Source organism: Anolis sagrei, chromosome 1, assembly GCF_037176765.1.
Source record: "Anolis sagrei isolate rAnoSag1 chromosome 1, rAnoSag1.mat, whole genome shotgun sequence".
NCBI classification, from domain to species: Eukaryota; Metazoa; Chordata; class Lepidosauria; order Squamata; family Dactyloidae; genus Anolis; species Anolis sagrei.
The window spans coordinates 51546251-51574148 of record NC_090021.1 but is presented as its reverse complement, the minus strand read 5'-3'; the positions used below and the strand labels follow the sequence as shown (position 1 = coordinate 51574148).

Here is a 27898-nt window from a genome sequence, read left to right as displayed (position 1 = left end):
AGACCATCTACTGCAATGCAGCCTGAACCCTGCCACATGCACAATGGAGGACCTTCTTGCAGCAACACCAGAGGCACTCCCAAGTGGCCAGATACTGGTCAAAGGACATTTAATAGAATGCCAAGTTTGCAAACTTTGTGTGTTTTTTTAATGCAATACAACTGTTCGGTCCACTCCTGACACGATAAATAAATGTGGGCGAGCAGATGGTGACTACTGGATGGCATATGTTCTGTATCAGAAACTAGAGCTGATGTGGTTTATCTAATGCAGTTTTCTGAATCAGCACCCCAAGTAACCAAACTAAATCTAAAGTTGACCAAAAACAGATTCGTAACCCTTTTGGTATTAACGTAGGAGAGTGGTCCCTGGTCAAAAAAAGGTTGGGAACCACGGATCTACACAGTAGAATTAATACAGCATGACACCACTTTAATGGCCATGGGTCAGTCCTGTGGAATCGTGGGAATTGTTGTGATTTATAAGGCATTTCACAATCTCTGCAAACGACTGCTAGTGCCCACCAATATTCAATAGCATTGAGCCATGGCAGCTCAAGAGGTGTCAAACTGTATTAATTTTAAGAGTGTAGACCAGGCATGGGCCAACTTCGGACCTCCCTCCAGGTGTTTTTGGACTTCAACTCCCACAATTCCTAACCGTTTGCCCATGCCTATCTTAGATGCACCCGAGGCCATTTTTTTTGTCGTGTCTGGAACAACTTGAGAAACTGCAAGTCGCTTCTGGTGTGAGAGAATTGGCCATCTGCAAGGACGTTGCCCAGGGGACTCCCGGATATTTTTTGATGTTTTACCATCCTTTTGGGAGGCTACTCTCATGTCCCCGCATGAGGAACGTTCAGCAGTGGAACTCTCTGCCCCGCAGTGTGGTGGAGGCTCCTTCTTTGGAAGCTTTTAAGCAGAGGCTGGATGGCCATCTGTCAGGGGTGTTTTGAATGCAACATTCCTGCTTCTTGGCAGGGGGGTTGGACCGGATGGCCCATGAGGTCTCTTCCAACTCTTTGATTCTATGATTCTCTATGATTCTAGGGAGCTCCCTGGATTCGAACCTGCGACCTGTCGGTCTTCAGTCCTGCCGGCACAGGAGTTTAACCCTCTGCGCCACCGGGGCCAATGGGAAGGAAGCGCCGCCTGTCACTGTCAGAGAAGGGCATAAGCCCCGCCTCAGCAATCGGGAAAAGGGGGCGGGGCTTATATTCTCTGACAGTGACAGCTAGGAGTGCGCGCTCCCGATGGCTGAGGCGGAGCCTGTGCGTGCGTACGCACGTACGTAAGCGCGTAGCCGGGCCGCCTCACTCCCCCTCGGCGATGGCGGCCGCAATGGCGGCCTCGCAACGGGATCCTGCAGGCGACTGGCAGGACTTTTCGGGCTTCCAGCCCGCCGGGGAGGGAAGCGGGGCCCCGGAACCCTCGCCGGCTCGGGAAGAGGGCTCCTGGGGCGACGGAGGCAAGGGCTTGGCGGCGAAGCTGCCGCTCTGCTTCCAGCCGCCTCAGCCGACCGCGCCGACGCCTCCAGGGAGCGGAGAAGGAGAAGCCCGGCTCCCGCCGCCGCCCCTCAGCGAGCAGAGCGCCCTGCAGGAAGACGAGTGAGTGGCTCTTTCCCTCCGGCGTTCCGTGGTCGCTTCTCCCATTCCTTCCCTGCCATCCCTCCCCGCCCAAAGAGCCCTTGCCGACCTTTCCCGTTCTCCAGGCGTCGTGGACTTCAGCTCCCAGAATTCCTGCTGGTCGGTCAAGCTGGCTGAGGCTTCTGGGAGTTGAAGTCTCTTAGCCTCTGTCCATCAGGCCCGCGCAACCTGTGGCCCGCCAGGTGTTTTGGACTTCGGACAAGTGGCTAGGGTTTATGGGAGTTGGAGGGCCACAGGCCTGCTCTTCACTATAGAATGAATATAATAATAATAATAATAATAATAATAATATATTATTATTTGTCCCACCCTGGTCATACCACAGATATATCAACCCATTTTCCTAGTTCCAACAGACCTGACTACCTCTGAGGATGCTTGCAATAAATGCAGGCAAAACGTCAGGAGAGAATGCCTCTAGAACAGGGGTCCACAAACTTTTTAAACAGAGGGCCAGGTCACAGTCCCTCAAACTGTTGGAGGGCCGGATTATGATTTGAAAAACACATGAATGAATTCCTATGCACACTGCACGTATCTTATTTGTAGTGTAAAAATAACTTTAAAACAATACAATAATTAAAATGAAGAACAATTTTAACAAATATAAACTTATTAGTATTTCAATGGGAAGTGTGGACCTGCTTTTGGCTGATGAGATAGGATTGTTGTTGTTGTTGTTGTTGTTGTTGTGTGCTTTCAGGCTTAGGTTGACCCTGAGCGAGGGCCAGGTAAATGACCTTGGAGGGCCGCATCCGGTCCCCAGGCCTTAGTTTGAGGACCCCTGCTCTAGAACATGGCCATATAGCCCAAAAAAACCTACAAAAACCTATAATAATAATAATAATAATAGTTTTATTTCTTATCCTCTGCTCCTCATGGCTCGAGACTGGTTACAAAACAATTAGAATACGTAAACACAGCAAAAACACTACAAATACACACACTAAAACGTATTAAGACTTCAACACCTTAATATACAATCTCATGTTGGATACTAGAAACCCACCCTGGGTCTGTTGGCTGCTATAAACCATTTTATACTTTTAATTGAGATTTTATTACCATGTAAGTGCATTTGTTGAGATTTATTATGTTTATTTAATTGCTTATTTTTTGTTAGTTATTATAAGTTTATATTGATGCTGTTTCGATTTGGTTTGTTGGTTTTTTATTATGGCATTGAATGTTTGCCACTTTTTGCATGGACACTGCCCTGAGTCCCCTTGGGGAGATACAGCGGGTTATAATTAAAGTATATTATTATTACCTCCATAAAAGTTACGTACCAGAATGTATCTCTATGAAATACATATTAAAACAGAGATTAAACAAAGGGCATGCCTTAAAATTCATGTTTATGTTTAAAGGCTGTCAGTGTAGGTCTACCAAAGAGACAGGTCTTCACTTCTTCACTTCTGTCTTAAATTAAAGGACTGTGTTGGAATTTAGTCTCCTGTGGAGTTATGGACATTTTCAATCAGAAACAAATTTCAGCGTATTTGGCTTCCAAGTTAAGTGTGTAGGAGTCTGCAAGCTAATGATGTGAAGTTTCCATAGAAACATGGTCCTGGAACTTTAATCTGTAACAATTTAATATGCATGTTTGTCACAATATTTTAAACTGTCTTGCTTACTAGGCATATCTGTCATTCAGTTATTTCTTCACAAGCACTGGAATGATGAGAGATCTATGAGTTGTGCTCTAATATACAACTTATTTCCTGTTTTGTTAAATAGAGTACAAATAAACCCCTGATAAATAATAAATGAAATATCCCCTTCTAGACAGAATACTGAACTAGACACATTCACAATGTAATCCAGCAAAATAATTCTTAATGTTCTAGTTAAGGAAAGAAACTTAGAAGTGAATTTTGACTGATTCCTCCATTCCACACATTATTTTCTTTGGCTAACAGTAGATGCAAAATTAATTGTTTCTGGTAACAATTAATTTGCACATGAAATAGCAAATATTGATGGATATGCAGCTAATACAGGTGCTCCTGTATCGCAGACAATTCTTCTTTGAAGTTTATTTAGCAGTGCATTGTACATAATTTGGTTGGACATAATTGGTGTAGGTCAGTGATCCTCAACCTGTGGACCCCCAGGTATTTTGACCTATGACTTCCAGAAATCTCAGCCAGTTTACCGGCTGTTAGAAATTCTGGGAGTGCAAGGCCAAAACATCTGGGGACCCACAGGTTGAGAACCACTGGTGTAGATAGACCAACAATGTGTACTGTAGGGACAGCTTTGGGGTGCCTCTAACCAAAGTATTTAAATGTATACTGTTGATAGTATTTTTTATGACATTTAGAATAGTGATTGCTGTATACTTTGAAAGCTGGATGTTTATTACTTAAATTTTGTCTTCAGGATTTGGAACGCTCTGACTGACAATTATGGCAATGTCTTGCCAGTTGACTGGAAATCTTCCCATACCAGAACACTCCACTTGCCAACACTGAATCTTTCTGAAAAGGGGGTTAGTATTGTCTTTTCTGCTTGGAATTGTGGCTTAGAAAAAGATTGCCTCACCTTCTAGTGAAGTTTATTGCCATAAATTTCTTCATATTCTGATTGCACCATATCTTTCCTCTTTAAAATATATGTGACAGATACCCCAATACCCAGTTAAGGGATACAAATGTGATAAAAGTATGTGTGCCTTTTTTGCTTCACTGCTTTCTTACAGTTGCTGTTCTGTATATGGTTGAACATGTGCTCATTTTCTAGAAAATACCAGGATTATCTCTGGTCTTTGTCAGGGTCTCTGACATGAGAATCAGAACATCTCATTCTATAAAAGCTGAGGTAGTTAGTGAGAAGGCTAAAGACATTGAGAAACTACAACTCCCATGATTTGATAGCATTGAACCATGACAGCTAAAGGAATACCAAATGGCATTTATCCTACCATTTGGGTGCACCCCTAGTTTGCTAAAACAGATTTAGCAAGAAGTATATTTACTAATCCCTGGTAGACCTTATGATTTCTGAATTTATTTTTGACTAATGTATGTTTGTTTGATTGATTGTAATTCTCCATCTGCATCCTCCGTCTTAACACATTCACTGGGTATCAGGTATGCACATTCCATTTAGTTGAGGGTGAGGGCACCTAATTCTTAAAAGTTAAAAGACTTCCTTTAGAATGTTTAGAAAGCACCTCCTCCACAATGTATGTGTAGAGAAAATAAAAATATTTTACTTTAGTGATAATCAAACAATATTTTATTATTATGCCTGAACATCAACAAACAGATATTAACTCTGATTATACTTAATGAAAATAAGTTAGCTTCAAACTATAGATTGAATCTCTAAATCATAATTAAACTTAAACTACACTTTCTCTAGACTTGAACATGTTATAACTGACCTGAAATTAAGCAATAGCATTTTCAGCTGAGAGGAACTGTCACTAGATCTAAGCTGTTGGAACCAGGGGACAATTTTGGATCTACCAAGCTTTGAACTGTGTGAACTTACCCCTCCAGCAGCGCAAATATTTCTCCTTTCTGTACCTGTCTGATTGTGAGAGCTATTCAGGAAGCAGCTATTCATTAACCATTTAATATCAGCTAAATAACTGAGCAATCATTAAAGTTGTGGAAACATGATAAATCCATAGTTATGTACATTTCATTGATTTGTTGAGTCAACTCTCATTAGAACTTACCAATTGTTAATCAAAGCCTTTTGTTATTCCTGGTTAAATATTGGAGAATAATAGGCTCGTTTACAAAGTTCATGATATTCATCCAACAGCCTAGGGTTTTTTTTCTTTAGAGAAATAACTGAAGAAAAAAAATTAAAAAGACTGCTGACTTTTACTTTGTCCAAGGGAGAGTTTTTTAAAAAAAAACATTGGATTGTAAACTACATTTTTTTCATTGAGTACAAACTAAATTGGTCTGCAGAGAACATCCAGTACAACTATATTAAGACTAGAATGCAATACAGGCAAGGCTTCTTGCAGACTGGGCTTATTTAGCTTAGGAGTGGAAATGTCAAGTAAGGGAAGATGTGATAGAGGTGTATAAAATTAAGAAGTGTATGGGGAATGTGGATAGGAAGAACATGTTTTCTGAACTGAAATGATTAAAAGATTCAGGAGAGATCAAAGAAGGACTTTGTTCACGGAACCTGTAGTTAAGCTGTGGAATTTGCTACCATATGAGGTAGTGACAACTGCCAATTTGGATGGCTTTACAAATTTGTGGAGAATAGACCTAGCTATGGCTGTTGGCCTTGATGGATAATATACCCCTTTTAGTGTCAAAGGCAGCCTGCTTATGCATTTTAATTTCTGGGAAAATAAGGGTGCTTTCTGGGTAGCTTAAAGGTGTTGACTGACCGTTGTGTGAACACACTACATAGCATTTGGCTTGATGGTAATGATTCAGGCATGTCAGAAAAATATCACCCTCTATCGTCCACAAACCTAATTTTTCCTCTCTTAACAAATCAACATAGCTGCCTATGTTTTATGTGTCCTTAGTACTTCTGTGGCTGTTGTTAACAAGTTCTTGGAGGGTATCTCCATGCATTCTGTGAATGCATATCAGAGCTTGGCTACAAGTCCTTTTAGACATTTTAGGACCCTTCCGCATAGCCAAATAACCAAGGCAGATAATCCACAATATCTGTTTTGAACTGGTTTATCTGAGTCCACACTGCCATATCATCCAGTTCAATGTGGATTATATACATCTGTGTGGAAAGAACTTTAGTCTGTGTGAGGGATCCTAACAAATCATAAGATACTTGGGTTTGGGGGTGGATATATGTAATGCGTGACTAATTCCTGTTGTTCACTTGTGTGTGTCTTTCCATGGCTGTGTAAAATCCACACAAGCAGATTTGTCAGATGTAGAAAAAAATGTATGTGAATGAACGGTCTCAGAGAAAGTTCAGGAAATAAGACTGTCTCCAACACTATTTACTTTTGGTCACCAGGCTGACTTGAAAAACTAATTCCCAGATTTTAAAAATAAGTGTAAAAGAGATTAAAATAATTTAATCCCTTTTATACACTGGTAATAATAAACAAAGTTCATTGATTAGTCCACTGACCATATCAATATTAAAGACAAAAACAAAAAAGTACACAAATAGACACTAATCACTATCCTAAGACTCCCATAATAATAAACTAACATACATTAAAACTTGATTAAGTTAAAAGGTAATTAAAATATCATTAAAATGCCAGGGTAAAACTTCATACCACAAAAGTTAAAAACAAAGGTTAAAATATACCAGCTATTACACAATCCCAATCCAGTTCAAATATCTGCGTTACCCCAGTCACCTCCAGATACGCGGTTCTCAGCTTTGTTGCTTTATGAAGAAAAAGGGCTGTTTGGTGTGTTGTCTTAGCAATCTGGCCAACCATTAAGAATGTAGTTTTGATATGGAGATCCCAGTGAGTCTTCTGTGTAATGAATGGTCCAAGGTATTGATTTCTCTCTTTCTTGTACAAAATACAACTAAACAGAACATGTGTAATATCCTCTACCTCTGTCGCCCCACAGATACAGAATCATTCGTTATAGGGAACTTGGTTAAACCTTCCATGTTTAACCGTTGTATCTGTTGAAATCTGGTTCTAGTGAACACCCTCCTTAGATATTTAGGCATTTCTATCTTTAGGAATTTCTGTTTGAAAAGTATGTTTGGAGTGACTTAGCCATTTCAGTGAGCCGGCTTTATTGAGGATGGCAATGTCTTTCTGAGCCTCTATATCCTGTATTCATTGTGCCACTATTTTTGGATCTAGTTCTTTTAGGAGATTTGGGTATAGAATTGGAAGTCCACAACTCCTAATGTATTTTGTCATTTCTTTTGTTGTGCAGGTTAATGAAAATTTGAACCTTGATTTATCAGATGATGAAGAACTAAGAGAACAGCTAGATATGCATTCTATCATAGTTTCCTGTATTAATGAAGAACCTCTTTTCACAGCTGAACAGGTGAAGCATTTGTACAGCTTTGGTGCAGCATTTTAGCATCAAGTCTTTATATCTTTTTAAGAAATGCTAAATATGTATGAAGACATATATTTTGCATTCCTAATGCAGGTTGAGTATCCCTTGAGTTGCTCCAAAAGCATTCACCTGGATAGCTTAGATAGTGACACTATTGCTTTATGATATTTCATTATACACAAACTTTGTCTCATACACAAAATTATTTTAAGAATTGTCTATAAAATTCCCTTCCAGCTAAGTCTATAAGGTATATATAAAATATGAATGAATTTCGTGTTTAGACTTGGTTCCCATCTCCAAGATAGCTCATTATGTCAATGGTGTCAAACTTGTGACCTTCCAGGTGTTTTGGATTTCAGCTCCTAGAAATCCTGGCCATTGGACAAGCTGCGTAGGGCTTCTGGGAGTTGGAAGCCAAAAACACCTGGAAGGTCACAAATTTGACACTTCTGCATTATGTATATGCAGCTTTTCCAAAATATATGAGACAAGCTACTGCAATTCATGTCAATTGAGAGGTTTCTCTAAAGAAAATATGCACTCTGTCCCAAGTTTTGAACTGATTTCAGCAAATTGCACAATTCCCAAGAATTAACTCAAGCCTTTGCTATCATAATGTAGTTTCATTTGGATGAAATGTTAATCAATATCCTTGTGTCAAAATCAGACATAGATTTAGCTTACAGTTTATACTGAATGGAAATAAGTAGAAAAAGATCTATCTTCACTATTATTTTTCATGTTCTCTAACTGTGTGCATGTTTTCAAAGGTGATTGAAGAAATAGAGGAAATGATGCAGGAATCTCCAGATCCAGATGATGATGAAACACCAACCCAGTCAGACCGCCTCTCCTTACTGTCCCAGGAAATTCAAACACTCAAGAGATCCAGTACAAATCACAATTATGAAGAGAGTAAGATAATCTTGTTTCATAATTTGTCTTTTATTTTCTCCCATGGATTTCTTACAAAGGAAACCCTATACATTGCTTTACACACATATTCTTATACAAAACCTTTGTTTCCTGCTAATTGTAGCTCCTGTGATGTATTTATAGAAGCTAGAACCTTAAAAGCTACATTATATATTAAATATGGACTAAGTAGTTCTTTCTGATCTTCAGAACATAATTTTTTTCCTAAAACATGATGGGAGTTTTCTTATCTTTTTGTTATTTATCAAATTCTAGAATTTTTTGCAGTGACCAGGAAGGCTTGCCAGACTTAGGAAGAAGCTATTAGACTCTGTAGCGCTACAATTCAGTGAAAGGCATAAAGAAAGGCTTATTTAACTGCCTTTTACTTTCACATATAAAAATATTAGTAAAAAGTCTGTAAATCAAATACTACCATGGTATTGTGTAATGTTTGCTTTACATACTAGAAAAGAGTATTATCAAACTTGAACATTAGCTAGCTGTTCTTCAGCCAGTATCTGATGCTGATGGTCCATAAAATTGTGGCTGAAAGATTGGAAGCTCTTTAGCAACTACTTTTGCTAAAATGAATTTAAAAAATGTTCCTACTGCCAGAAATCTTGTTTAAGCAATATATTGTGATATTTTCTGGTGAAGTATGAAGAATTTTTGTTGTTGTGATAACTTATTTGCCTCAAGAAGATGTTACAAGAAGGGTACTTTATCTTCCAGAGCCTCTGTTACCTTTCTCCCAACAATGTTTCCATTTTCTTCTTTAGCAAAATGAAAGGCTACTCTTCACTTTATTGTACAAAAGAGGGTAGTGCATGCAGACTATTTTACTCTGTTTTCCCAAAAATAAGATCTACCCTGAAAATAAGTTCTGACATGATTTTTCAGGATTTTTGAGGCTGCTTCGAATATAACCCCTACATCAAAAATAAACCCTAATTACAATTCAAAAAAAGTCAATTTGGAAAAATAAGACATCTCCATAAAATAAGCTCAACACATCTTTTGTGGCAAAAATTAATATAAGACCCTTCCCTGTTTTGGGGAAAATAGGGTAGATCAAACACACTGCTGCATCCTCAGAAGGTAGACAGCACAAAATCTTAAGACATTTTAGTCAACTTAGTGAATTGAAAATGTTGTAGATCCATTTTCTGCAGTACCAAATTTAGGTACTTGCTAAGTAAACTACAGTTTAAATTCAGTTTTATAAAATTCTCTTAAGACTTTTAAAAGATACCTATTGAAATAAAACACAATGTAATAGCATAGGATTTTTAAAACTTGAAATAAATTGTCTTAATCCAGCCCAGCCCACACACTGTGATGGGTCTTTTTATTCCCTGTAAGAAGCTATGGTGGTTTTGTGGTCCATAAAATTGCTGACACTTTTTGTAAACAAACTGTGATTATTATGTATTCTTTTAGCTTACATTTCTTTCAGTATGTGGGCTATAAAACTTAAGCTTAAATACCATAGTGCAAGTAATGACACGAGTTGGCAGTGTATATAACAATAGTTTGAAAAAGTGGAGATCATTAGATAGATCACTAGCTAGCTACCTTAACCGTTTGTAATTGTTGAAGTTGTTTGGGCTGCAATCATGTGCATACTTATCTGGGAGAAATCTCAGTAAAAAAAAAATTAGACATGCTTATGAGAAAACTTGTGTGGGATTGAACTACTAAATTGTATGGGATTATGTCTGGGTGGGAGAATGTGTACTTCAGGAGGCTGCAAAGGGTAATGCATCAGGTACATGCCAGCGTTGACTACTATTATATACCACCATTGCTTAAGTCTGTAGAAGGAGCGTTTTTCACGGTAATTGCATAGATCGCTACATTTGTCCTGTGGAATGTACAAATAATGAATTAAATTGTTGTTAAATATTGTTTTACTTAATACAAGTTTCCACCTTTTTTACAAATAGGGGTGAAAAAATTATCTGTGACTGAATTAAACGATCTTCTAGAAGAGATTGAGACAGCCATAAAACACTACTCTGAGGAGCTTGTACAGCAGTTGGCACTACGAGATGAGCTGGAATTTGAGAAGGAAGTGAAGAACAGCTTCATATCTGTTCTTATTGAAGTGCAAAACAAACAAAGAGAACAAAAAGAAATAGCCAAGAAGAAAAAGAAATTGAAAAACGGCAGCCCTCAAAATGGCAAGCAGGAGAAAGGTCATATGCCTGGAACAGTAAGAACTCTGTCTTTCTGTTAATCTATATAGAATTGCTTTTACGATTTTAATTCTATATGATCATCATCATCATTTAATAACTTATTAATCGCCCTCTATCCGAGAATGCTCTAGGTGATTTAAAGCTAAATTATAAAAGATAAAATACATACATACAAAAATTAACAGAGATCGAATGATCTAGCAAAAAAGCCAGATCTTAAGTGCTAGAGTAAAAGGCCCTAAGTCACGCATGGCTCTCATGTAGGGCGGCAAGGAATTCCACAAGGCAGGGGCAGAAATAGAAAAAGCCCTGCGTCTGGTCCTTTCCAAGTAATATGATAACTTTCTATCCACTGCTAAAGCAGTATCAGTAATGCTATGTTTCTTTTTCTTTTTTACAACAATTATTATTTATTTTAATTTAAAATATATTTTAATATGTTTTTATTTATGTCCAAAAGGGATCTCAGGTACACATAATAATGTTCCACTGCAACAAAAGCAGGCAAATAAAAACATAAAAAACTGGATTATACACAAGTCTATAATAAAGTTGAACAAATGTTCAAATATAAGTCTATTATTACACACATTGCTGTATCTTCTATCCATTAGATCACAAGTGAAGAAAAATAACTTTTCCAGTAACCAAGTACCAGGTTTTAGCAGTCAAAGGAGTATGGAATTCCACTTCCATTGGCCATTCATTAAATTCCAAAAATTAGATAAATAATTCATAATAACATGTGCAGATCAATAATTGTAAATGCCTTTTTGGACTGATGTTTAGATTTCTCCTATCTCCCAAAACATGTATTCATGAACTTTCCCAAATATGTATTCATGAAAAGGCGCTTTTAAAATAAGAAATTACAGTTATCATTCCAAGGCCCCCCAAAATTAGTTAGTCATTGTTGTGGTCACAGGATTATTGTTCAAAACAGGTGAAATAGTTACTCTGAAGTACTTCTAAAAACCATGTAAATGCTTTAAGTTTATTCAGACATAATTGTCTTTCCACCTTGTTTTTACTTCAGTACTCTCAGGAGATCATGAAGCAGCAGTATAAACCTATATTTAACCATGTGATAGTCATCCAGCACCACTTGGTCACCCAAAAGTTACTGTTGCCACATTTAGATCTCAAAGCTTTTCCAGCAGGTCATTTTAGGGGCAGTCAACGTAAAGGTTCTCTGGGTGATAGCTGCCACTCAAGTTCTGGCTGATTGAATTAAATGTCCCCCAAAAGACCTTATTCTTTATCTTATTCCACATGCATAGCTAAAATTGGCTTAAAATAAAAACAGAAGTGACATACTTCTGAGATTCTGCAAGCATAATGCTGCAGCTTGCCATTTTGGGCAGTGGGTGTTGAGCATCACACGATTCTTTTTTGCCACTGGCAGAAATTATTGTTATGGGCCAGGGGCAAGGAAGATAAATAGCATGAAGCAATCAGGACACCAGGTAAGCTGAAACAGAAATGTTTCAGATGTAACTTTTTATCGCCTGTAATTTGGAATTCTATCCAGAACAAGGATAGTGTGAAAAAGTAAAAATCCCAGGCAGTAATTTCCTAAAATATTCAAAGTTTGGCATTTGTGTGTGTGTGTGTGTTCATGGACTATTGTATTCAAACGCATTTAAATACCGTTATCTATAAAGAAAAGAGTTGGCTCATAAAATACATGTTGGTTTTGAAACTTTTGTTATCTGATGTGATCTATGTAGAACATACCTTATGTTATCCTTATGTTTATGATATTGCTTTGATGGTCTTATTTCTAAATTCTGTAGCTGCTTTCTTTTGCTAAGGAACAAAACATTTGAAAAATACTTTCTTCCTTGCATCAATTACAGTCACACTTACTCATTCTAACATCTTGTCTCTTCTGTTTACTTGCTTGCCTCCTCAGTAAACCCTAACTAATAGGCTTCAAATTTTTCTGTCCCCCCTCCCCTTTTCTTGCCACATTCTTGCTTCCTGTAGCGCTTCAGCATGGAAGGAATCTCAAATGTCATTCAGAATGGCTTCCGTCAAACATTTGGAAACTCAGGTGGAGAAAAACAGGTGCTGGGCTATATTCTGACTGTTTTTTTCCTCTTGTGCTATCCTGTCTGTCCTTTTCCATAAATCAAGATTTTCAAGGTTGGCAGTTGTAGCGTTTTTGTTATTCAGGTGACCATAGTAGCATGGTTCCTCACACTGTCTCTACCTTCAGGGCTAGGAACTGTATGCAAAAGGTCTCTATCTGTCTCTCCCTTTCCTTCCCTTCCTCCCTTTCTCTCTAGTAGATAATAAATATAGTCTTTATATGCATAGAAAAATTCAAGAAATGTACAATTTCCCTTCAGGAATCATTTAACTCCTACAAATAAAATGTAGGAATCAGCATAATAAATACTTGGAATGAATCTCATGCATCAGAAAGTACCAGTGAAGGTCACACTAGTCTAAATATTCCAATCTGACAAGAAAGGATTGCATAAAAACATTATACTGTAGTTGTAGCATACTGAAAGATGTTAAAACATCTATTTTGTGGACAGAATTGTATCCTTGAAATATTACAGTTCTTGAGCTATTTTTTACATTTTAAACTTGTATCTGTGTGCATGGGCCAAAAATTATAGGTGTACAGTATATTAAGTATATAGGTATCTAAATGTCCTGCAGGCACCACATCCTGTCTGATCTTGGAAGCTAACCAAGGCTAGCCCTGATTAGTACTTGGATGGAGACAGCTAACAAATGCAAGGTGCAATAGGCTATATTTCAGAAAAAGGAATTTGCAATTTTTTTGCTGAAATTCTTGGGATTTTCATGGCGAAAGAGGACTTGGAAGGCACACACACGGTATATCAAAGAAAATATCCTTTGGTGAAAAATAATAAAACTAACACTACATCCAGTAAATAACAAATAACATTCTTGAATATATATTTTGTTTATTACATTATAAATATATATTTGTTTTTCTAATGTTGCACATGTTTTCCTGCATTGTAATTTAGCACTAAAAAATATTTGTATAGATTGCTGGATGTATTGCTTGATGTATTGTTTTATTGTTGTTGTTCATACTGCTTAACTGTTTTTAATTTGCTTTAGGTGCTATATTGTTGTATTGTGTTTTGAGGCCTTGGCCTATGTAAGCCGCATCGAGTCCTTCGGGAGATGCTAGCGGGGTACAAATAAAGTAATAATAATAATAATTATTATTATTATTATTATTATTATTATTATTATTATTATTGCTGGTCAGAAAAAAAGACAACAGTGCTATTTGTTTACATGTTGAGTTTAATGAACAACTGTCCTTGTTTTAAATCAGGCGTTCTGGTGGTGTGGCTGTGCAGATTGTTTGGAAGTGATAATCTTTTTTTAACCTAAATGAGTTTTCATTTTTTTAAAAGTGAGATAGTCTGAGAGTAAATATTTGTATTTGTATAAGCTTGTAATATCAATAGTGAGCTAATGTCATGGCATGACTCCATATAAAAGAGCATGCTGTATGTCTGTCTTATTTTGGGGTTGTATTTTTTAAATTTCTTGAAGACATTGGACAGTAGTTGTTGCCATTAGTACCACTCATGTAAGCATTCAGAAAAGTAGTATGGAAGACGAGTGAAAAGATTGCAATATAGAGTGAAGGAAGCAGGAATGATAACAAGAAGAAAAAAGGAAATTTTCCCCTGCTTTTTTCCATCAATTGACTTACCAAGCAGTCTTCCTCTTGTTATTTATTTAATCCCGATATTTTCTGTCTCTATTCTCCTGCCACCATCTTCTATTCATTTCTTGTTGGTTGTTTGATGATTTTATACCACAACATCATAATTTCACTCACACGTAACTTCATTATATGTCAGAAAAAAATCAAACTCGGCAGACACTCTTTTTTTCATTGAAAATAAAATGTAAAAAAAAAAAAGACTTTTGTAAAGGCCAGCACTTGTCACATAAATAAATTGTAGTTTTCCTTCCTTTGGGTTCTGGTTAAATTAGAGAGTGATCTAAACTTCGCTTCTTTATTCCAAACCTCCCTCAAAGTTTAATTGTGTGTTTAGGGCAGATTTTCAAAAATAAAATCACAAAGTTCCAACTATACCACAATAGATCATAACTAAAGTAAGGTTTAGAAAGAACATGTGAACTTTTGTACTCAAGGTTTCTGAAATGATGTTAAACATTTCCAAAATAATTGGAAATACAGACATGGAAAATTCAAAGCCATGTATTGGGAATACATACATAGGTTGAAATCTTTATAATTGGAAGGATTTGAACTGGTTGCTTGTATGTGATAAAATAGTAAATATTTTTTAAATTGTGCTTTTTCTATGTGCAATGTAAGCAACTACAGGCAGTCCCCATTTCCTTTCATTCATTGTAATGAATGGAAATTTCATTACAATTTCCACTACACAGGCAGTCCCCATGTTATGAACAGGATCTGTAGGTTTGTTCTAAGTTGAATTTGTATGTAAGTTGGAACCTGGTGCATTTTTAAGTGTAACCCCAGCCAAATATATATACATATATTACCTTTGGATAGCATAGGGAAGGGTTAAAACCCCTGTGGTGTTTGTTTTGCTGTCTGTGGCCCTGTTCAGAAGATTTCACCTCCCTTTCCGTCCCTGTGATAATTTGATTTAGAAAATTTGGCTTCGTGTGGAAACAAGGATTGGTGAGAAAGCTTCATTGGAGAAACCTTTTTTCCCATGATCACTCTTTCAGGGCTGAATTTCCCTTCCGAGGGGTAGACTTCCTGTGGTCTCACCCCTGTTTGTAACTATGAGTCGTTTGTAAGCCAGATGTTTGTAACACGGGGACTGCCTGTGTAGTGGAAATTGTAATGAAATTTCCATTTGTACACAAATTGAAGGCAGTGAGTGGCTTACTGTATTCAGGATTGCTGGATGTATTAGGCCACTCATCTCTGACCAATTACAATGCCAGTGTCACTGGTGGTGATTAAACCTACTTCTAAACATGACTGGACTGATGATACAAGAGAAAATGAAAGATCAAGCTGGCAATTGCTACCAAACCACTGCCAGGGAGGTATTTATAATAATAGGTTGTGTGCCACATTCTCCCCCTTTAAAAATGGGGCTGAAAGTGATGGAAGGCTATTCTTGTAGTCTTGACATATATTTGTATTGCTGTTTGTTAAATATCTTGCTTAGTTGGCATCACTGATCCTTTCTATAATCCAAGCAACACGTTATTTCCTGGAGTCATTCCAATTCAGACATATTTAAGTGCAGTATTCATATGGAAAAAGTTACTGGCTATTTTACAAATTCATCTTTACGACTGGCATTTAAAAGATATGTTGATTTAGCTTTATACAGGTTTATGTTATGTCAAAATATATGTTCATCATATTCTAGCTATTGGGTTGTTGTAGGTTTTTTCGGGCTATATGGCCATGTTCTAGAGGCATTCTCTCCTGACGTTTCACCTGCAACTATGGCAAGCATCCTCAGAAGTAGTGAGGAAGTCAGCTCACTACCTCTGAGGATGCTTGCCATAGATGCAGGCGAAATGTCAGGAGAGAATGCCTCTAGAACATGGCCATATAGCCCGAAAAAATCTACAACAACCCAGTGATTCCGGCCATGAAAGCCTTCGACAATATATTCTAGCTATTCTTTTTTTTTTTTACTGTGCATATGATCACTGTCAGGAACAAGTGGTTTGGAACAAGACAACTTAAGGAAAATACATTGTGCAATATACAGGGACTTTCTGGCAATTAACATCATGGGCCTCCATTTTTCTGTTGCTTCTGAAACATCTCATAATTTGGGTTGTTGTAGGTTTTTTCGTGCTATATGGCCATGGTCTAGAGGCATTCTCTCCTGATGTTTCGCCTGTATCTGTGGCAAGCATCCTCAGAGGTAGTGATGCTTGCCACAGATGCAGGCGAAACATCAGGAGAGAATGCCTCTAGACCATGGCCATATAGCCCGAAAAAACCTATAACAACCCAGTGATTCCGGCCATGAAAGCCTTCAACAATACATCTCAAAATTTGCTTTAACATTTTATTTAAAACATTTATATTCCGCCCTTCTCACTCCGAAGAGGACTCATGTTTTGATATTTGTTGGATGATGTTTAATGGGCCTGGGTGGAACATACCCTATTTACTCAAATCTAATGCTTACCTTTTTTTGGCTAAATTACCTTGCCAAAATTAGGGTGTGCATTAGATTGGCATCATTCTGTAATCTTAGTGCTGAGCCAGAGCAAAAGGGAAAGCTGCTCAGAAGTATCTGGAGCTCCTATTTGAGGGACATCATCTCTAATTTAATTGTCATGGCTCAGTTCTATGCAATCCTGAAATTTTTAGTTTGGGGAGGCATTGGCATTCTTTGGCAGATAAGGCTCGAGACTTTGTAAAACTACAAGCCCCATAGCATTGAACCAATGTAATTATAGTGGATTCATTCTACAGCACAGATGCATCCCAAGGTTTTCTTTTCTATTGATGGAAGCTTTGGTGGTATAACACTTTTTGTTTTTCAAGAAAAGGTCCTAAGCAGACAGCAATTGTAGAAACTTTTTTGGCAAAGCAGGAACTAAATATTGCCTAGTAGACAGTGAGAGCCATGGTTGAGTTTGAGGTAGAGGCAGCTGGGCATTGGCCCAACTTGAGACATTTTCAGCATCTTCAACCTCAAATTACAAAGATAGTGTTTAAAGGTTATTTTTGCAGTTGTCACAATCGTTTTGCAAGCAGATACCATTTGAGGATGCATCTTCACTGTAGAAATAATGCAATTTGGCACCGCTTCAATTGCCATCGCTCAGTGCTATCGAATCATGGGAATTGGTGAGGCACCAGCGCCCTTTGGCAAAAGAGTGCACTTTTTGCTGCTGCGCATTATATTTGGCAGCATTATTTATTTATTTATTTATTTAGTTGGTTAGTTAGTTTCAGGGTTTTGAAAATTGAGGTGCGCATTAGATTCAGTGCCACATTAGACTTGGGTAAATACGGGTAATTGCTTTCTTCGCAGTATGACTGTATGCAGGCAACAGAGTGAAATGTTGCATCTACACGTATATAACATTTACTATGAAAAATATTGTGTACTAATCATAGCTTTCACTTGACAGTATCTGACAACAGTTATTCCATATGAGAGGAAAAGTGGACCTCCATCTGTTGAAGATCTGCAGACGTTAACAAAAAGTAAGATATTTTGAGCTGCTGTGTTTTGCGTCTAGTTCTTTTTGTGCTGTCCCGATGCTTCAATGGCTTACATTTCTTCTAGTTGAAACATTTTGTTGGGGCCAATCAAGCATCTTTTGTTGTAAAATCTGAAATTAGTCAAGAGGATTCATTTTATTCATGCAAGTTTCTAATAAACCATAATGTTATTTACTTAGATTAGATAATTCATCATTGCCCATGTCACCCACAGGGGTTGTTTTCTTTGTTTGTTTGTTTGAACACTGTATTTTGTGCTTCTTTCGGTGAAAGACCCCAACTGACGCATGCAGGAATATGCTTACCATTAGTATTCTCAAATGTTGCTTAGCTCTAAGCAAACAGGAAGGGCACAGTTAACATATGTGTAATAATCCAAACTTCTGCAAGATTCCTGCCTCCATCCTAAAGTAACAATAGCAATTGAAACTATTTCTAGCACACAGTTGTGTTAAACATAAACCATCTTCTTTGAATCAGCTAAAACATGTCCTCTCCAGTAATTATGACAAGCTACTTGGCAAGAGTTACAGCACTTCTTGAGTATTGAGACATCAACTTTCTTCTGAAAGAACAAGATTAAAAATGCCCCTTCATCATTCCCATGGGTCCAATGGATGACCCAATATAAAGAGTTAATGGTGTTGTTTTCTGCAGACTAGTTGAAATGTGATCTCCTTTTCAGGGAGAGACAGCAAGACTCCCTCCCTGATAGCTATTGTATGGGAGACCTCAAACCATTTATTAGATTCACAGCTGCTCAACTATAAATATCATTTCTGTACAAAACAGTAACTCATGTCCTAGAGCTTATGGATGCAGTTTATGCACATATAAATATTATGAAATTTTATATATGCTTTTTTCATTGAAGTAGCAATTTCTTTTGTGGTATGATAAGCTTTTAATCATAAAATTGTATCTCTTTTAAACAAGACTTTGAGAAAATTAGATTTAAGCAGGTTAAGAACATCTTGGTTGTATACTTTCTTCTTGCCATATAAATGTTTACTTCAAATTTATTATTGTATAGTTGCAAAGAGGCAGCTTCTCCAGAAAAGCAGAAGTATTTTGTATTTCATGGTTTTGTTTGTATTTTGGAATACTTTTATTTGAATACATATATTCCTGCCTACAGATACTCATAAAAATGTATTGGGCTGAAAAGGGTTGTGAGTGGAAAAATGTCTAAAAATCCCTGCTACAGACCACACCCTGTTTTGGTATATTGCGACAGTTTGGGGTTGTTGTTTTTGTATTTTCATTATTTCTAATCTTGCAGCACTCAACTGAAGTGTTATAAGGTTTTTGCTTGGCAATCTGTCATTTTTGTTTTCTAATACAGAAATTAATAATAATACTCCTGAAATTAGATCATCATGTTCACATTTTTTGAATGAGTTTAAAAAGCAATTCAGAATCTATGCTCTTGGCCAGGTTGTTCATATAATTTATCCTTTTCCTTCTTCCAACCACACATGTGCTTCTGACCCTTGTAGCAGTTTCTCAAGTACAGTTTGTTTTCTTGGACGCTAGACGCTGTGGCATAATCAAATTCTTGCTGAATTTGGAGTGGGATGAGTGCTCTAACAGCATGAATTTTAAGCCTGTAGGCATGAATGTCTATTGCATTCCAAGAATTCTTTCTTGTAATAAATGCCATTTGAATGAAAGTGAATCAGGGCACTATTACAAAAAGATGTTAGGCATATTCTTACTGACATGCATACAAGCTTTATTCTTTTTCAGAAAGATTTTGGATCAATTGTAAATATCATTTTGAGGAGTTACTGTCTAGTTTTTGATAAGTTGAAACGGAAAAAGATGGTGTTTGAGTTTTTTTCTGTAAAATAAGTTGAAGAAATTTTGTTTAGGTTTTCACTTCAATCATAACTTTGGATATTGCTGAAAAGTGCTGAAAATGCATGAGTACATCATCACTTTAATCTTCTGATAAGGATTCCTCAGTGGTGCAATGGGTTAAACCCTTGCGCTAGCAGGACTGAAGACCGACAGGTCGGAGATTCGAATCTGGGGAGAGTGTGGATTAGCTCCCTCTGTCAGCTCTGGCTCCCCCTGCAGGGACATGAGAAAAGCCTCCCGCAAGGATGGTAAAAACATCAAAACATTTGGGCGTCCTCTGGGCAACGTCCTTGCAAACAGCCAATTCTCTCACACCAAAAGCAACTTGCAGTTTCTGAAGTCACTCCTGACATTAAAAAAAAAATCTTCTGATGCTGAAGAAGAATATGCATTCTCTCTCTGCATTGTAATCAAACTTTGATTTTTAAAGAAATACAGCTGGCCCCCCCCATATCCATGAATTCAGCCATCCACAAATTCAATCATCCACAGCTTTATAATAGTAAACAAAAATCCCAAACGCCATTTTGCCATTTTATATAAGGGACACCATTTTACTATGCCATTCTATGTAATGGGATTTTAGTATCCAGGCAGGATCCAGGAACCAAACCCCAGTGGATACCAAGGAGCCACTGTACAATTAGCTATGCTAGAAATCTGAAGGCAAAGTGAAACATCCTCTTAATTACTTTGCTGCCCATTAGATTGTACATTTACTATGAGTAGAAGCTACCCTAAATATTTTTTAAATCATTTTTAGAAATAATTCCTAGGGTGCTTGGGAAAGTAACCGGTAATTAAAGTATTTCAAATAAATAGTGCAGAAGCTGGTCACAGCTATGGAAGAGAATACTTCCCTCTTCAAAATCATCCAAGGTGGGCAAAGACCATGACAACTAAAGGCAGATATGATGTACATAAGTCTGTATCCTGCAGTTTAAACGTATCATCTTTTCTAAAACAGAATTGGACTTAGAATCAATTGTAAAAATTCAGCACTTTCCTTTCCCACCAAAAAATTCCACACTAGATGTGGATGAAAGTGTTATATTTTATTATAGCTTTCCTTGGCTATCTGAGATCAGGCAACAACTACATAATTGCCAACTGATGTCCTGTCTTTAGAAAGCCTTTTAAAAACTTTCACATAAAATTTAAAAACTACCTAATTAATCAATTTCAGTCAAAGTCTCTCAGGTATGATACAGTATGTCCTGCCCTTTCTTGGTAATAGATTTTCAGCTGGAACATTTTTATTGGTATATAGTGTGGATCATTTGGGATCTCAGTTTGTTACTTTTCCTCTTTATTTGAACAAGATTGTATTTTCAGTCAGTTCTCCACAGTGTCTCTGTTTGAAGCTCATTTTGGCGAGGTGGCACCAGATTATTTTTCCTGTCCTTTATATTGCTTTGTTTCACATTTTTTTCTGTTCTTTTTGAAAAGGTCCAAGAAATTGAGGTTCCAAAGATATGAAGGGCTGGTAGGGGTGTTTTCTCTCTCTCCCCCCCCCCCCCCGACCTTTTATATTTGGTACAGAGAGTGGGGGGAAGTTGAGACACTTAATCTCAATCAGAAGAGGAAAGTTGTTGTTTCTGTTTTCATTGTTTAGCAGCATATGATTGAGAAAACCTGAGTGTATCTAGCTAAGAGTTTTGTCTGGTATTACAGATATTTACTAAGGAGAAGTGCAGACAGTAAACCTACTCTATCTTCCCATCATTTGGGTTTTTTTGCCCTCTTTCCTTGCTAGGTTAAAAAACAGTTAAGGGAGAAAAGACATAATAGTTGTTCATTGCATTTTCACTGATAGAAACAAAAAGAGTCTGAAAGTGTCCCTCAACTCCTCTGGCATCTCTAACCACAAATTCCTTGAAAATACCATGCATTTCCTATAGTAGTGTGCACCACTACTCATATCGTCAATTATTCATACAGACCATTCTTTTGATAGTCTTGTGCTCTAAGATTCTTTTGGAAAAATTCCTGTTATAGTCACCTGGACTACTGAAGAATGTACTAAACTTCTGGTGGAATATGTTGTAGCAATGAAATCAGACAAAGTATAGGATGGAAAGAAATGGGTCTGAATTTAATTACACATCACAGTTAGAGCAGAAGCAGTGGAATTTCCTTAAACATTGGTTTCATAGAATCATAGAATTGGAAGAGACCATGTGAACCCTCCAGTCCAACCCCCTGTCATGCATAAATGGATCTCTGGTAGTCTGAAGGCTCCAAGAAACTTCAGGGGGTCTTGTGGTATTATGAGAAAAACAGCATCTTTGAAATTACTGAAAGAGTCTGTCCTTTTCACAACCTTTAAATGAAGACTATACTTATCAGAACTGTGTACATTCAATATTTTATCCATTGTTCTTTTGAATAACGGGCAGGGGGAATTTCCAGAGTGGAGTTCAGTAAGTGGCATGTTTATATCAAGAGTAATGATCTGAGAAATTACCTTTTCCATTTTTCATCTCCATATTTTAACAGTTCTTCATGCCATGAAAGAAGACAGCGAGAAAGTGCCAAGTTTATTAACAGACTACATCTTGAAGGGTAAGTTTAACAAGGCCTTTAATTGAACTGTGGCAGGAGTTAGGGATTTTATCATCGGGATGGAAGAGGGATAAATACATGGGGGGAGGAGGCTATGATTTTGATTGAAAAATAGGATTTTACTGATTGTTGTTTTATCATGGTTTTATCTATTTTGTTCTCCTAATTTAAGGATTTCATTTATTATTTATTTATTTCAGACATTTATATCCCGTCTTTCTCACCCCCGTAAGGGGACTTAGGGCGGCTTACAACTTTAATGTTTGTATTCTGTTTGTAAGCCGCCTTGGGTCCGCATTGCAGAGAAAGGCAGGATAGAAATATGTATTGTCGAAGGCTTTCATGGCCGGAATCACTCAGTTCTTGTGGGTTTTTTCGGGCTATATGGCCATGTTCTAGAGGCATTTCTCCTGACGTTTCGCCTGCATCTATGGCAAGCATCCTCAGAGGTCTGACCTCTGAGGATGCTTGCCATAGATGCAGGCGAAACGTCAGGAGAAATGCCTCTAGAACATGGCCATATAGCCCGAAAAAACCCACAAGAACTGAGGATAGAAATATTCGAAATAAATAAATAAGTGCCTCTATTGCCTGCTGTTGGCTTATTTATGGGATGGAGGTAGATTTGGTCGCCTTAATAGTCATATATACTAACCAAAAATATCACAAGGTTTTCTCAAAAGATTCATCTAATCATATTATTGGATGAAGTGTGGAAGCTAGGAGTTTTTCCAGATGCTTTGTCTTATTCATAACACTGCTCAACATTGCACAGACTTTAAGATGCAGAAGCTTCATTATCTAGTCAAATTATAAGTGTTATAACCAGTAATTTTGACAAATTTATGTTTCTTAGCAATCAATACAATGCATGACTTGATATCCAGTCCAGTACCCAAAAAACAGGTTATCCTTTCTGAAGCCTTGTCGTCCAGTTACCAAACCTCGCTACGGGGCTTTATATTAAACATAAAATCTAGATTAGCCAATCGAGATAAGGAATTCCTGAGCTAAATTTCATACCTCTATTTACCATCTGCAAGTAACCTGCTTTCATTGAAAATGTCTTGCTAGAGATACAGTTGTACCTCCGCATTTTCTGTTTTGACTTCTGCAGATGTGTTTATTCACAGATTTGATTTAAATTGGGGTTTTTTTAAGGAATCTCTATGTCAGTGTGGTTCTGTGATCAACTTGCTCTGGTCATGGTTGAGAACCTAGACATTTCAAGAGAGAACACCTCTCTAGGAATCTCTAGGTCAGTGGTTCTCAACCTGGGGTCCCCAGATGTTTTTGGCCTACAACTCCCAGAAATCCCAGCCAGTTTACCAGCTATTAGGATTTCTGGGAGTTGAAGGCCAAAAACATCTGGGGACCCCAAGTTGAGAACCACTGCTCTAGGTTCACCAGTGCAATTCTGTGGTCAACATTCAAGTGATGTCAACCCCAGAGTCCTGCTAAAAGACCTAGAAATTTATAGAGATGTGTCTGTGTCCCTAAACCCAGCAAATGTAGAAAGCTGACTGCAGTCTATATCTTTTTACTTTTGTATAGATGCACATTAGTTTTGCAAGCATTTTCATGCTGCATTAGTCACACTTTACAAGTTTTCTCCACCGTCCTTGACAAGAAGGATTTTGAAAACGGAAAATTTATAGTAAGCACAAATATTACCTTTAGAGATAGCTCAGTTTTCTCAAGCTAGAACCAGACTAAACAAGATATTTTATCAAAACACATTTGTTCCCTTCACGTTTAAAATGGGCATGGGGCTCTGTGGTTCAAGTTGGGTTAAAGTTGGGTGATTTAGTGAGATTTGGCTACCGAGGTTCTGTTTCCAGTCAAGCTATGAAAATTATGTTAAAGGACAATCTTAATTTTATTACAGGGCATACCCTTTGGTTTTAAGTAAACAATTTGTTTTAGAATTAGCAGGTTACTCTAAAGAAGAAGGAAATATATGTGCTTTTTCAGTTTGGAAACTTCAAACCTGACTTCTTCATTTGCTTTTGTGTTGTGCTAGCATTGGTTTGAAAGCTGGATTGCTCTGAGGTTTGTGTCCTAAATGTTAAACAGGAATGAGGAATATGTAAAGGACATGTCTTGGCTCCCTAATCTATAGCCTCTACTTTCAAGAGAGAGAAAACATTTTCTTCTGAGTTTTTGACATTTCTTCTCATTAGCACTAAAGATAGTACCTGAGAAATCAGCAAGGGTTTTTTTTCTTTGTTAAGGAATTAATCCTTTGGTCGAAGACATGACCTTCTATTTAACTCATTTCTGTTAGAAAATTAGATTATCATTTGTGTGTGTGTATTTTATCTATGGATTTATTTGTGTGTGTGTTGAAAATGAGATTCATTTAGTTATATGTCACAATTACTATGAATCTGGTTACACTTCTAGACTGTAGAGCTAAGCATTCTAGTTTTATTAGCTTGTATGTGACAGTTTTATTAGCTTGAGTTTGAAATGACCCCATCCAATAATGCTCATAAAAAAGTATCTTGATTGTTTTGCAGTTCTGTGCCCAACATGAAGAAAGCTGTGAAGGACAGGCCTACTAATTCCTGTGAAAAGATGTTTTCCAGAGTTTGTTTGGCACTATATTGAATTCAAATGTCACATTCTAATGTATTTACTACTTCTGTTGTCTGCTTGGACTTTTAAATTCTGGAATAAGTCCTCTGGAGCATGCAGAGCTCATCCATTTTTTCCACTTCAGTGTGGTGTATTTGAACAAAAAACAGATTCTGTACAGTTTTATTCACCTGCTGTGTTGTTTTCGGCTTTTAAAACACTATTTTTCACTATACAGCATGTAAAATTATTCTCCAAACAATCGGCTTTTATGGAGAAAAACTAAACTTTAGTGTAAATAAAAGAAACCTATTAAATTTACCTGAATTTTAATAAAAAGTATAATAGATTCTGATATTAAATGTGTAAAATGGATCAAAAGCTGTGGCTGCACTGCAAAAAAAATCCATTGAAGATTTTCATTGGAAATTCGAGAATGGTGTTATGAGAACTAGCACTGATTTTTAAAACAGTAACAGCAGTATTATTGTTTACTGATTCTTGTGAATTTTTCAGAATTCTCTAGAAATTAAAAAAAGGTAATGTGTGTTGTTTTTCCATACAGTTTTGTTTGTTTAACAAGAATGCATTTTGCTAGGATGTTTTTTAGTGCAATCCTGACAGAAATGAATGGGATCAGCGAAAGAGCACAGTGCACTTGCCTTAGCACTGAGGTGGAGAACTGCAGAGAATTTGAGGGCCACTCCTTCCTCCTCAGACCCCTCCCACCGAAAAACCAGCCTCTGCGCTTTGAGAAACACAATTGGAAATGGCTTCCAGTTTCTGGTTTCAGCCATTTGAGTTTGTAGCGCATGGCACTCCTGGAGATGCCTAAAAATGACTGTTATTTTGTAGAGGATTTTGAGGATAGTAACCATTTGGAACTGTGTGCAGTTTCTCCGCCCCTGTATTAGGAGAATTATGAAGGAGAAGATTTAGAACAGGCATGGGCAAACTTCAGCCCTCCAGGTGTTTTGGACTTCAACTCCCACAATTCCTAACAGCTAGAGTTGAAGTCCAAAAAACCTGGAGGGCTGAAGTTTGCCCATGCCTGTTTTAGAAGGTGTGATCTAAACCGTTGTCTCATTGCTTCTATTTTCTGTATTTTATTTAAAGGTAATGTAGCTGGATATGTATCCTTTGCTGCTATTGTACTTTTTAGTCCATGTGTTAAATGTTTGGTCAAAATAAATTTTATATGTAGTATGTTAATGAACACTTTTTAAAAATGTGTTGGCCTATGACTTATTATTTACATAGTATTGACTCTTACATCATCTCATCTTGTGGGGAGTGGGGAGCTTTAAGCCCATGGTGGTTCAAGAAAATCTGTACTACTTGAAAATGTTGAGGCTGTGAAATGAATAGTAGCAGAATCTATCTGAGGTTCACCTAGTTTGTTCTCCAGTTTTCGGAATCTTATTTTCTCTCAATATATGAGAAGACAGTATATGAAGTAGCTCCTCCTATAAATTGTATAGGAGTGCATATACTCCCTTCAGTCCCATTTCCATCCTGCTTCCATTGAAAGAACAAAGTTTGGAAGTGGTTCCAGAATTAGCCTGCCTCCTATTCAAAAGGTGTCTCCTCAAGCAAAACAGTTTACTAAAAGATGGGATCCAGAACAAACTTAAATGAGGGCCTGAGTGCCCATTTGAGCCAAAACCCTCATTCACAGATGTCAGTTTGCTTTTTAATATTTTAACATCCTTTTTCATATTACAAAGATATATTTTGTATTTAACCCACATTGCTAAGTAAAAAATACAACAATATAAATCACTGGAAAGTACAAATCTAAGTTGGTATCATCAGCAATCAATTCTTCCATTTATTGTGGTACATAAAAATCTTTTTTTGCACTTAATGAAGTTTCACTACAAAGATGGCAACTCTGGGCAGCATATGTACTGATTTGTTCTTTGTAATAAGAAACCTGGTTTTTCATCCATTTTATGTCAGACTAATTTCACTATTCAAGGATACAATAAGTCAAGACCTCCAGTGATGTAGCTCCACATATACACAAATCTCTCTTAGGCTGGAAAATTCCCAAAATCTTCAATGTTGAACTATTCATTACCACTGTGCAAACCAAAGACAGATAAAAGCTTTCTGATATTAAATATTTTCCATATTGATTATGACATTTTGCACTTGGTAAATAATAATACAAGAGCGGTTGACTGACAGAAGAGGTGCTATGTCATTTCAGCTCCTATATCAAATACTCATCCAAAGATGTCTTTCAAATTAATTCATTCCCTGGAAAAATGCTCCTGGAGTGTAACATTTTAAAATTTCTCAAACAAAATTATCTGATACTGACACCAGATTTTGGATCCTGGTTGAAACTATTCTAAACCAGCCTTCCTCAACCTTTCTATCTTTGAGACACTCTTGACATAATTTCCAGGTCTCGGGAAATTCCTGTATAAATTATAGAGAAACCTTGCCTAAGTATTATATTTCCACGTCAAAAATGTTTATTAGTTATCATAATACTGTGTTGAACTCCTAATCAACCTCTCAAGGAATCCTACTGTTCTTGATTGAGAAACCAAGGATTAAACATTCTTTGCCCCCCCCCCACCCCTTCAGTGTCACAGTAGGTTAAATTGCTGAGCTGCTGAGCTTGCTGACTGAAAGGTCAGCGGTTTGAATCTGGGGAGCAGGGTGAGCTCCCACTGTTAGCCCCAGCTTCTGCCAACCTAGCAGTTTGAAAACATGCAAATGTGAGAAGATCAATAGGTACCGCTTCTGCAGTCATGCTGGCCACATGACCTTGGAGGCATCTCTGGACAATGGCAGTTCTTTGACTTAGAAATGGGAGATGAGCACACACACACCAGAATGGGACTCAACTAGACTCAATGCCAAAGGAAATCTTTAT

The 27898-nt window shown here is 37.3% G+C and overlaps 1 protein-coding gene across 3 annotated transcripts; it reads left to right on the top strand.

Annotated features, from left to right (window-relative positions):
• The first annotated feature begins 1288 nt into the window (after positions 1 to 1288).
• On the top strand, positions 1289 to 26236 carry FEZ2 (fasciculation and elongation protein zeta 2). 3 transcript variants are annotated; one of them, XM_060753963.2, is made up of 10 exons: positions 1289 to 1606; positions 4031 to 4139; positions 7516 to 7632; positions 8421 to 8565; positions 10515 to 10783; positions 12759 to 12839; positions 17904 to 17979; positions 22360 to 22425; positions 24449 to 24477; positions 24948 to 26236. In XM_060753963.2, the coding sequence occupies exons 1-9, from the start codon at positions 1329 to 1331 to the stop codon at positions 24457 to 24459; spliced, it is 1152 nt and encodes a 383-aa protein (XP_060609946.2). In that variant the 5' UTR covers positions 1289 to 1328; the 3' UTR covers positions 24460 to 24477; positions 24948 to 26236. The 3 variants fall into 3 exon arrangements, with proteins under 3 accessions (XP_060609946.2, XP_060609945.2, XP_060609947.2); XM_060753962.2 differs by lacking the exon at positions 24449 to 24477 and having other exon boundaries at positions 1290 to 1606; XM_060753964.2 differs by lacking the exons at positions 12759 to 12839; positions 24449 to 24477 and having other exon boundaries at positions 1290 to 1606.
• The last annotated feature ends 1662 nt before the right edge of the window (positions 26237 to 27898 follow it).

Excerpts from the sequence above, each read along its gene's own strand:
- FEZ2 (XM_060753962.2), top strand. The coding sequence starts at position 1,329 with ATGGCGGCCGCAATGGCGGCCTCGCAACGGGATCCTGCAGGCGACTGG. Across the intron at positions 1,607-4,030 it reads AGCGCCCTGCAGGAAGACGA|GATTTGGAACGCTCTGACTG; the intron begins GTGAGTGGCTCT and ends TTTTGTCTTCAG. Across the intron at positions 4,140-7,515 it reads TGAATCTTTCTGAAAAGGGG|GTTAATGAAAATTTGAACCT; the intron begins GTTAGTATTGTC and ends TTTGTTGTGCAG.